The following is a 12,056-nucleotide window of genomic DNA, read 5'->3' on the forward strand; positions in this document are numbered from 1 at the left end:
GCCGAGCGGCCGGTGCCAGGCGCGCCTATGGGCAGCCGCCCCCGCGAATGGCACGGCCAGGCGCCCCCAGCCCCGGACGAGGCACCTGTGCCGCAGGACAACGGGCTGGCTGGGGGGAGGAGGAGGCGACGGCGGCGCCACTGGCCGGCCGATGCCCCCGGCAGCGTCCGGAGCAGCTGGAGAGGGGGCCAGGGCGCAGCAGCCCTGCCCGATGCCTTCAAAGCGGCGGCCTCCGGCCGGGCACCTGAGTCTGCCCCGGGGGATGGCCACTTGATGGGCAAGCGGGTCCCGGCCTACGGCTCCTCAGAGGAGAGCGAGATCAACATCACCAGCGACGAGGAGAGGCAGGGGCCCTGCCAAGCCCCCAGCAAGCCGGAGAACGCCTACGCCCTGGCAGTGCCCAGGCCGCCCTGGGCAGCAGCACCCCTGCCGGGCAGCGTCTGCTACATCTGCGGCAGCCCCTTGTCCCCTGGGGGCCAGCACCAGATCCACGTGCAGAAACAGGAAAAGACCTCCAAGGCCCCCTTCTTCCCTTTCCTGTGGCTGCACAGTCCACCCCTGGGGGCCCTGCCCATCAGCCCCATGGGCAGCACCCTGGTCTGCTCCTGCTGCTTCACTTCCCTCATGCAGCAGTGGCAGAGCTTCGAGGTGGCCAGTGTGCCGGTCCTGCAGAGGCTCTACGTGGTGCCGCTGGATGCCAGTGCAATGGGCATGCCCCCCAAAGGGAGGAGGGCCCAGAAAGAGGAGGGTGCCCCTGCCCTGCTGCAGGAAGCCTGCTACCTCTGTGGGGAGGATTGTAGCAAGGAGGCCAGGCCGGTCTCTGCTAAGATCACCAATGGCAATGCTAAAAACACCATGCACTTCCCCTTCCTCAGCCACCTGCCGTGCCCTCCAAGCTCCAAGGGGCTCAACAAGCACGGGGAGGTGCACAGCTGCAGGAAGTGCTATGGGGTGCTGCAGGACCTGTGGGCCATGTACCGGGCGTGCCGCAACGAGGAGCTCATCACCTCGGTGCAGAGCTTCCTGGGGAGGTATCACCAGGTCTTCTCCACCGGGGATCCCGGCAGCACTGCCATGCACCCCTCGGCCACGGCAGGCCCTGCCTCTGTCTGTTACATCTGCGGAGCTGAGCTGGGAGCGGGCAAAGAGTTCCAGCTCAACATCAACCCGCCAGGGCGCTTTGGGGAGAAGGAGCCTTTCTTCCCCTTCCTCACCGTCTACCCCCCAGCCCCCAGGGCCAGGCCTGCAGACGCCACTGGGCTGGTGGCTACCTGTGTGCTCTGCTACCATGACCTCCTAGGCCAATGGCTGCAGCACGAAAGCAGGAATTCCCACCATCCCAGCAGCGCCTGGTCCAGGCAGTACAAAGTGGAGACCTTCGTGTGCTTCTTCTGTCGGCAGGAGAAGAAGCGATGCCTTGGATTAAAAGCAGTGCAGGTTGCCCGGCTCCCTGTGTTTCTGTACACTCTCCGCATGGCCAACAGCCTACTGGTGGATGATGGTAAACAACTGACCATTGGAGCATGTGCAGAATGTGGGGCAGTGGTCCTTGCTGGCAAAGGCATGACACCTCCAGACTTTCTGGCTGTGACACCCCCAGCCAGTCTCCCAAAGGTAAGGTACAATGTTCACGCCTTCCTCCATTGATTTCCCTTGGTGAGGCAGGGGAAGCTGGATGCTTTGGTTTCAGTGGAACTGGTTTTACAGTGGGGTCATTGACCAAGTTTCTTCTGTTGTGTCTGATTCAGGAGGTAAACGCTAAGCAGGGTGCTTTTTGGCAAACTGATTTGGGATTTGGGGTCGCTGGCCTCCTAGCTAAAAAATGGGGTCGCTCCAGAAGAGCTACAGCCAGCCAAGAGCTGGCTTGTTAAGAAAGCAAAGGGCCCAGTCTGTGGAGGTGGGGTTGGCTTGGACTTGAGTCTGCCAAAGTGGGGAAATCCTGGTCTTGTACCCTTCTCAATGGTGAATGTCACAGCTGCCACTCTCTGGCCGGTCAGAGACATGTCTGGCTCCCTTTACTCCAGCCAGCAGAGCTTTAAAGGAACAGGCCTGTTCACAGCAGACAAGCCCCATGGGAAATTCTGCCAGCTACCAGAGAGAGGAGCCTCCGACTCAGAGGAAAGTTATCCAGCTAACTTTGTTTTTTTAAGAATCCCAATCAAAGCAGTGTCTCGTGAGAGGAACTCAAGTCCTTCCAACAGATGGGAAACTGATGTCCAGACTCTCTTTTTTGGGTGCGGGGAGGAGGAGAGGACAGGGCGACATTCCCAACCTGGTTTGCTTTTCCCCTCTGAGAATGAGCCTTTATTCTTTGCCCGTCAGCTGTGCAGGAGCAGGGGAAGCTGGTGGGATTATCCTTTATAAAGGGCGCCTGCCTTCATGCTTCTAAGATTAGGGAAACCTATTTCATTCTCATCAGTGGTTCCATCCCCCTTTTAGCGTGGCAGCAGCTCCTAATAGACTCCCAGTGGTTCCCATCGAATAAGAGCGCCAGATTGAAAATAATAGTCATTTAAACCTTGATCATCCAGGGGTTGCTTTTTGAGCAGCCTGCACCCAGAACAGCGACATCTACTAAGATGCAGGCACTCAGCGTCTAGGTGCAGCAAGGGCAAGTTGCTTTGGAAACTGGCCATTTGTCTGCCTGGAGGTTACTTTTCTGTCAGCAGGAATGGGATCCTGTTTGAATTTTCCATAGTACTCATTACAAAATAAATGCTGTGTGCACACACGTGTTGTAGTTTAAAAGCAGGACTGGGAGTCTCTATTTGGCTTTGGTTGCCTTTGTTAATGCCTCTGTGAAATGAGGATAATTGAGTCCTTATAATTACTTCACAGGTGTGCTGTGAGGCTTAGCTATTACAGAAAGTGCTTTGAGATCCTCTGGGGGGAGGTAGTATGGGGGTGCCATGTGTTGTTGCTGAAGGAGAACCCCAGAAAGTTCACTCATACAACGGAAGACCCATGCTATGTTTCATAAACTGTCCTCCTCACTCAGGAAGGGGAATTTCATTAATACCTTTGCTCAAAATTTGTCAAAAGGGAAAGATTTTTGGGGGACCCAACTAGAGATGCGTGACTTTAAAGGGACCTGGTTTCAGAGGGTGGGTGCTCAGCACTGTCTGAAAATCAAGACCCTTTAAAGCGTCTCAAATTGGTGCCCCAAAAATGAAGACATCCAAAAGGACTAATCAGTTCTGAAAATCTTCAGATTTTGTTCATAGCCGGCATTTGTTCTCGAAGCATTGACATTTTCTTTAGAAATGCACCACAATCTCTCCAACTCGGGACTTCTTTTTTCTTCTCTCCTGTGGCTGGTTGAAGTACAGTTTTCAGAAGGGCTCATTTGCAGCATGGGTGCTGTGTTCAAAGTGGAATCTCACTGGCTTCGAAGCAAAGGGATGCTGCTCCTTAAGTTGTCAAGCTGCCAAATTCACAAGTCTTTCCCTTTGGGCTCGCTGGGTGACAGCTGAACGAGTCAGAGGTTCAGAGCACAGTGCTTGCTTTGAGAATTCCAGGACGGAGATGTGAGTTTGATTGGCACCAGAGACAGGAATCCTCCGAAAGTCACTCTTTTCAGTTTTTCCCTGGCTCCCTTCCTACATCAGTGCAAGCCAGAGTGACCTGATCTCAATGCAGGTCATTCCTCAGTGCAGATTATTTCTTTGTGAGTTACATGCCGATTGGCAGAGCATGGCTAGAATCCACCCTTGTTAATCACTTTGTGAGTTATGCTCATGTCTGACACACTGTATGTTCGATGATGGGGACTGGGAAACATGAGACTCCCGGATCAAATGGTACTAACTCAATGCAGGTGGTAACTCAGGATTTCACAATTGAAATTGAGATTACGCTGTACATAAAAGGTCCAAACCCATGTCCCGTTGAATCCAATAGCAAACCTCTTGTTGATTTTCGCTGAAACTCAGAGTTGGCTCCCAAAGCAGGTAACTCAACTGAGAATATTCCTGTCTCCAGAGAGTTCATTCACAAGCTCCCCTTGAATCCCAGGCCTGTGGCAGTAATTGTAGTGGGAGACACTCGTGCAGCTGCTAGAACGCAGCAGAGCATAAGGAGATATAGATAAGTGTAGAGCCTTCCTTTCTATATCCCATTTTTTGGTTGATGTGAGAGTTAAAGCCCCTCCATTAAAGAGGTAGCTGCAAAAGGCCTGTTCTTACAACCTTTGGCCTCTGGAGTGCCCGGTAGTCACGTGAGCTACCCCACTGCCTTGAACAGAATTACTCGTGTGAGCGTATGTTGCAGGATTGGGCTGTGCAGGGTGAACCACAGCAACCAAACCCCTTTTCATCCCTCACTTTGAAGGAGATGTTTCTTCCGCAGCTGGGTGCATTTCCCTTTTAAATGCTGTCTGTGCCTGTTTCCCTCCACTGGGCTTTATTTTCTTGCACTGGGTAATATCACGGGTCCAAGAGTACTTTACATTAGTGCCATTTGGACTGGGAACAGGTGCTGCTGGGGTGTTTTACTGACATATGAACTATTCCAGAGCGCTTCTGTCATCACTCGAATGTCAGTGTTAGACACTCACATCTGTTTCCTGAGTTTCCTGCAGCGTTTGTTATCTGCAACCCAAAAGCTACATATTTCTTAAGCCTTTTAATGGCTCCCTGCCACCAGAGCACTAACCCAACGCTCAGGTGATTATGCTGTGCTCATCATCTTAGTAATCAAAGAAAACCCTCGGCACCCTGTGAAAGCCCACAGTAGGGCCACAGGACAAAACATAAAGCCCCTGTGATTTCGCCTCCCTCCCTCCCTCCCTCTCCTGGAATTCCACTGTTTCAGCTGAACAGGGCAGCAGGCTTGTTTTGGCAAAGGGGAAAGCATCTGCTCAGAGAATGGCCCTGAAAAAAATATCCACTTTGGCTCTCTTGTCTGAAGCACTGTCCCATATCTAAATGGCTCGGAGAATCTTTTGTGCGAGGAAGTGAAAGAAAGATGTGTGTGTTGGGAAGATGGGATTAGCCTAGAAGGTCTGTGCAAGGAGGGTGTTCGAGGCTTAGAGCAGATGCTATTGAATTCCTCTCTCTTGTTACATGGCTTGCTAATGAGCGATGTAACTAGCTGTTACGCTGAGCACCCTGGGACAGCCCCCAACACAGATGCTTTGAATAGATTTGCTTATGTGGGGCATTGCAATTTTCAGCCCCATTTGATTGTTAATACTCTGGCTTTTCCTTCATTGCAGTTTGGGACAGCAACTCTCTACTAGTCACTGTTGCCTTTTGACTCTCCCCATGTTCGTATTAGCTTTTGGTAAGGCTGGGATTCAGGTTTATTTAAAACAGGACTGGATACATTTGGCTAATGTAACTAATGGGAGAAATCTCTTCTTCCTCTCAGCTGCCGCTCACACATTCAAGGGTTCTTGTGGCTAGTAGCCCAGTAAGGGCTCTTTACCCTTCATCACAAAGCCCTCGGTGCCTGTTTTTGCTAACTTCCCTCCTTTAAAACCAGACACACCAAAGCACTTGACTATACAGTGGGGAAAAGCCTCCTCCTCCCCCGCAAAAAGGGGGTTGGACAATATGTTCCATAAGGTATTTCCCACGATTCCCTGTAGCTCTGCCTTTGGGCTCTATTTATTTTTTCCACATCCAGCACACACAAACCCCTTAGTGTGCATAGGTTTGGGGGGTGGGGGTTAAACACTGAGTAGGGGAACACGGTTGTTGCGGGGGAGTTGTTAGAGCCAGAACTACGCAAGGTTCAGAGTTAGGGTTTATCCCCAGAGTGACTTTCCTGCATAAATTCACCCACTAGTTTGCTGAACAAACTCCAGTAAGATACTTAAAGCACCAGCTCCTTCTCCTGTAGCAGCCTGAGAAGGCAAGTGTTATGCCTCAGATGTCTCCTACAGCCCTAGGTGATGGAAAGAGGGAACCAAGTCTTGTTCAACAACTGACCTCTCATACTTTCTCACCAGGCTTAGGTGGGCTCCAGTGTGTTCTGGGTGGGACAAAGCCTTCAGCTCCACCTCTGGCATGCCCCTATATATAAAAGAGAGGGCAGGGGAAATTCTTCTCAGAGTTCCTGGGTGTGTTGTATCCTGCAGGAGCAATGGGATCTACTTTTTGTCTGATGTGAGCAAGGACCTTTGTGTGTTATTCTCTGGTCAAATCACTCCTCTGTCCTTGCTGTATGTGCTGCTGGTGTGGATTAGAGAACAAAATGTTACTGTAGCTGGCTGTTGTGCTGACCTGCCTGTCTCCTACCCTTCCTGGGGCAGTTATTGCCAGCTGAGCCTTCAATTGTGAGTGGCTCCTGAACTGGTGATGGTGGCTGTGAAAGAAGCCTCCACACTGTGCACTTTTGTCGAGTGGTGGGGAACGAGCTCATAATGAATGAGGCCAGACTAGCAATATAGAAGAAGAATCTCTTCTTGCCTTGAGAATTGTGTGCTGAGAATGAAAAGGGTGACAGGTTCTAATCTTGCAGAATACCAGCGGGAATAACTGGCAACAGTACTATGGTTCCACATGCAACAGTTGCAGAAATCCAACAGGAGTACACTTGCCATTCATTAAACTCCTTGTAACGACAGAGAGTCATGATACAAAACTGCCATTTTAAAAGACACAGCCAGATATTTCTCTAGCAGATTTTTTCTTGTGGTACCTTCTTAGAGGCCTTCAGTACTGAAATGACTCTGGCTTGTCCTCTGCTGCTGTTTAACAGCTGCTCTTCAGTTATCAGCCTTGGTCTAAGTAACCCCTTGTCTTTCTGTGCGCATTGGCATCGCTGACTGTATAAAGACAACTCCAGGGAGTTGTCTTTGTGTCCCTGCCTCTGCAGGGGTGGAGAAAGATGCGTTATTTCTGTGGGATCCACAATTGAGAGCAGTGGCTGGGTTTTTGTTTTTTCTTTTCTGATTTACTGCTAAGAGAATTGTGAATTTAAAATGAGCCTCTCCAAGTCCTTGGGTGTTTAGCCCCTGCAGTCAGAGTTTTTAGCCAGGCTTACAACACCGCAAAAAAGCCTGCTCTCAGTAACCTGAGTCTGGCCTCTCACTCATTTCCCAACCCTCTGTCTCCTGCTACTTATCTGTGGCTTGCATTGAAATTTGCTGACTACCCTGCTGTGCTATTTGCCTTGGTCCTCTCCTTCCAGATTACTGAGTGGCTCATCTCCCCTCTGCTGAAAGCGTCACAAATAAATGAATGCTGGGGGGGTGGGGAGGGTGTTCATATTCAAGTTGGGTCCAATTTTGGGCCTAAGTCACTTGACCCCGTCCCTTTAAGTTCAGTCTTCTGGGCCGGGAAGGGCTGCAGGCCAGCATTTCAGCTGGGATGTTGTAACTCTCCTAGGCTGCCTCTGACCTTGTTAATCAAGGGCACTGCTCAAGCATCCCTGCATTCCTTTGCTGATGCTGTTGGGCTGTTTGCAGAATTGCCCAGTTCCTCCTTTGCAAGGACAATGTATGGCATTAGACTAAAGGCTCTGCTGCTGTCTGATGTGATATACGGCAGCTCACAAGCTTAAGTGTCTGCAGGAAGAAGCATCGTGGTACAGTACAGATGAGAGGTCTGAAGGTCAGGGAGGGTAACAGGCCACTGAAAAAGGGCATCTGGAGAGACTGGTGATGTTCACTTCAGCAGGAAGTGCCGCAGCGCAGCAACTAGCTGCCGCCTGGAGGAATGCTGGTTTAGGCAATAGTGTTAATTGCAGTGCAGCTGTTTCTGTAGTGGCAGACCCATACCTGGGTGTACCATCTCTGCATGCAGTATTCCAAGTGTAGAGCACTCTTAATAGCTCTGTATTACAAGGGCACAAAGGGCCCAATTTGGCTGGATTGTGTGCATAACTCTGGGGGCCTTGGTGCACCAGACTTACATCCATGTGACTGTCATATGTGTGGCATGTTTGATTCAGGCCTGTCCATTAGCACACACAGTTACCACGTGTGCAGGCACAAATGATTTTCAGTACTCGGCTTGGAAAAGTGGGTCCAACTACTCTGAGAACTGCAGAGACACAACAGGGAGTGAGAGGGGTCATTTGAGCCTGAGCTTGGGGTGGCAAATTTTTTGGTTGGGGTGGCAGAAACCTAGAGCCGGCCCTGTCTGTGACTTGCAGCCTATTCTAGAATCTAAACTAAGGTCCTAATCCCCATAGGATCTAGGTCTAGAGTGAAAGAAGGATTTAAAAACTAGCGTTTTAGAGCATTCCTTCATTTCCCTTTGACTCCCACATCTTAATCTCGTTACCTAGTAATTCCTCCCACTTGGCTGTCTGTGCTCTCAGAGGCTGTGCTTACAGGGGCTATGTTGAGGCAGTGCTGGTTCTGTAAGTATTGAGCAGCACGTTGGGGTTATGAACAAGACCAAAGAAGGGTAACGGGTAGCTCTGTTCCTTGTTCCTTACACACCACATGAGACAATCGTGCAGGTGACTTGACTTTTCTAAAAAACTGACTGCGTGGAGTTCAGTATTTATAGATACTGCAGGCATCAAAAGCAAATACTTAAAGGTACAGAAGGAGCCTCTCTCTCTTTTTTTTTTTTTTTTTACTGGAAGGAGCAGATATCTTGTGTGGCAGAAGCTTTGATGTCTCAGGTGTGCTCTCCAAATCCAGTAATCGTTTGTTTTTAAGCTTTGTGATGCTGATCAACTCAGGTACCTTGTCTGTGTGGGTAGATTGGGCTGCCTGCTTTTTAAGGATCTACATTAAGCAGCTCTTAATAGTTTACGAAGGCAGCCTGTTGTCTAGCACTTGGTTTGCAGCTTGCTATATTTGCCGTGAAGTGTTCTATGACTCTGGGAATGACGCACTGACTTGTTACACTGCACTATGTCCACATATAGCAAAGCGCATCTCGCTAAACAGAAACCAACTGGGTTTGGGATTGGATCATCATCTCTGCTTTCAATCTGGATAACAGTTCCTGTGCCTGAATCTGGCGTTTGATTGGGGAAGCTGCTGGATCAGTGATGGAGAAGGGAAAATAATTACATAGTGAGTTTTGGTCTTGATCATTTGGCAATGGAGTTAATTACCCTACATCTCCTAGCTCATCAAAGCAGGTCTGCTCCCTTTACTGGCACATACCTGCACCCATCATATACATTCTATACTGCAGCTTTGTAAAACTGTCACAGAAACTTAAGAGGTTAAGCACGGTCTACTTGCCTGGCCTCTGTCCTACTTGATCTGAATGACAAAATGAATAGCTTACCTGCCCAGGATGAGTGGGCTGAGAAACTGTGTGACTACAGCGTGGCTTGACTTTCTGAGCCATTTTTATTATTATTATTATTATTATTATTATTTTATTATTATTTTATTTTAAAAGAGGCCTCTAAAATTGCACACATGGGTCTTCATAGCTAAGTGGTTGAGACAATGCAGATGTGTGCTCTCACACGTTCTGCACTTGCACGTTCAGGCCAGGTAGATGCTTATCTACCTGGTTTCCGTCCCTGCAGTTTGCTCAGACCCATCCAAGTTTTTGCACTTGTCAACGTTTCAGTGTGGAACAAGTGCATGTAAAATTCTTCTTCTTGTCAAAGCAAGGTGTTCTTGTGGCAGACGACTGGGGCTGAAAAACGTGGGTTCTGCTGCCAGCTGTGTGACATTGGGCAAGTCGCTTAATATCAGTGCCTCGGTTTCTCATCTGTAAAAGGAGGATGACAATATTTCCTTGTTAGATTGTGGTCTTCAGGGCAGGGACTGTCTCTTGCAGTGTGTATATACAGCACCTAGCATGGTAAGGCTGCAACTGATATCAAGGCCTAAGTGCTACTGTAATACAAAAAGACAAGTCACATGTTTATATTCACTGTAAATATAGACACGGGGGGGTCTGCAAATGTTCAAAACTCTCCCTTTTTGGCAGCATCTGCCAGCAACTTGCATATAGAGTCCTGTTGCATGGCAAGTGATGTTGTTGTCTTTTTGTCTTTCATAATCTTCAAACATTTCCCAGTGGTTTGCCAAATTTGCATCCTGGTGGCCTCCTCTTCCTTTGGGAGCTCTCACTTGCAGTGCCTGTTCCAGTGTTTCTTGTCCCTGTACCCGTGCCATCAGAATCGTTCCCAGAGTATCCACTCGGAAGAGTTCCGCACACTAAACTGCATGGAACTCCATTACCCAAGGAGAATGAAAGGCTGAGAGATCTCAGCCTGGATATGAACCTGTTGGTCCAGTTAATCTGAGTATTTTGAATCTGATTCGTGGCCCATTGCCTTGGTCTGGAAGTATATTCCTGTGTCACTGTAGCATTTAACAAAGAAAACAGTTCTGGTTGAGTGGGGGTTCTGAATTTCTAGCTGCATAAATCAGGAGCCACTCTATTGGAGTCAACGGTGCTGAACTGGTGTAAATGAGATCATAATCAGACCCTCTTTGTGCTGGATTGTTAGGGTTTGAATCATGGAAAATGAAGAAAAATCTGTCTCTAGAGAATTGGGCACTTACACAAGTTTTCAAGCATCCCTTTTAAAGTGTGTTTTTATAAATGAATCAAGTCCCTACTTGTGTTAATGACTCTGCACCAGTGGGCTTCTTTGGGCATTTGCTGTGCTTTGGACACTTAGTGGTTCTTTCATACTAGCAGAATGGGGGTGTGTTTGGGGTCACGACGCTGCCAGGAAGGTGTCAGTTCTTTCCCCTACAGTCTTCTAAACAGACCTTTTTCACGGGCACTGTCAAAACTGTGTTCTGTAACATTGTGGGTCATGTTGGAGTTTGCAGCCTTTCCCTTTTAAAAAACAAAAACGCCAAACAAAACACATGGCAAGAATCTGATACTTCTGACTACAGTGTAGCTGATCTCCTTCAACCAACCAAAAAGAACAGGGGCTTCTCTGAAACCAATCCACCGTACTAACTAGCCAAGCCCACGGGCTAAAACGGAGTGCATTGCCAGGAGAGACTATGGGAATCTCTTGCTTAGTGCATGAGTTTGGAAGCCTCTCCTGTGAGGAACAGGAAAACTGGCCTGGGCATGACGGGTTCCATTTAATGGGACATTGTCCTGTCAGGTATTGGAGGTTAGGATCCTAAACTTAGATTTAAAAAACCCAGCCCTACTAATTAATGGAAATGTCTTCAGTTTGCAACCCAAACAGTGCAGCATCTATGAGAAATGGATTGTATCAATAAATGGGCTAGTCGATATTTGCATTGTTGGAATTGGCAGAAATGGGGAAATGAAACGAGGCATGGTGAAAAGGACGTTGGGTTTGGTTTTAGTTTTAATTTCCAGTTTCAGTAATCTCGGGTGATGCTACTAGTGCAACTAAGGACAGTGTTGTTTAAAATGAGCTTGATTCTTCTCTCTCTGATTCTGCAGCAGTGTAAATTGTGATGAATTCAGCTGAAATCAATGGGGTACATCAGAGTGCAAGTGAGATCAGAATCAGACCCATGATTTTTAAGCTAATAGGGCTTGCTAGATTTCCATATGTGAGAAGTGACTTTGTGGATAGAGCTTCCCTTTGAAGATCAGGTATTCAGCAGTTCTGGGAGACAAACCCTGCAGCCACTAAAAATGAACTTGTTTGACATTTAGCTGCAATCTCGAGTCAGACTCCGAGATGGCAATAGAATCATATTATGACTTCATGTCTCGGGGCACAGCCTCCTGTTGGATCATGTTGCCAGAGGGCAAACAAAGAAACAACACTAGGAAAATGTGCCTCTTGCTTTTTCCTGCAGATGAGGTCACGGAGTGTTTGTCCGTGGGCATCCAGCGTTTGGTATGTACATAGCTGAACTGTAAACGTACACCCTTCTGGGCTATCCCATCCCTCCAGCTCTCAGCTCTTTCTGATCAGCTGTTTCAGTGTCACCTGCTGACCAGCCAGCTGGTGTTGGTGTTGTGCAGAGTAAGCAGGGGGCCAGGGACAAATCAGGGCTAAGTGGTCTGACCTCAGACGGAGCACAGGCTAAGACTTCTGTCCTTAGCTTCCTCTAGCAAACCCTGCCCCTGCACCCATCTCCCCACCCCCTGCAAAAAAGACCCTTCGCCCTTGCACTTGTTTGTTCTCACTGGCTCTGTCCTGCTGCCACTGCTAGTTGCTTTAAC

At 48.7% G+C, this 12,056-nt stretch overlaps 1 protein-coding gene across 4 annotated transcripts in view; it reads left to right on the forward strand.

Moving 5' to 3' along the window:
* Nucleotides 1–258: 258 nt before the first annotated feature.
* GSE1 (Gse1 coiled-coil protein) overlaps nt 259–12,056 on the forward strand; it is a 349,718-nt gene continuing 337,920 nt past the window's right edge. The window contains exon 1 of one of the 4 annotated variants that reach the window (XM_050923207.1): nt 259–1,614. In XM_050923207.1, coding sequence (XP_050779164.1) covers nt 274–1,614 — 1,341 coding nt within the window. In that variant the 5' untranslated portion in view covers nt 259–273. The remainder of the gene's footprint in view (nt 1,615–12,056) is intronic. The other 3 variants (XM_050923205.1, XM_050923206.1, XM_050923208.1) reach the window with 3 other exon arrangements.

The sequence above is a fragment of the Gopherus flavomarginatus genome, chromosome 14, assembly GCF_025201925.1.
Source record: "Gopherus flavomarginatus isolate rGopFla2 chromosome 14, rGopFla2.mat.asm, whole genome shotgun sequence".
NCBI classification, from domain to species: Eukaryota; Metazoa; Chordata; order Testudines; family Testudinidae; genus Gopherus; species Gopherus flavomarginatus.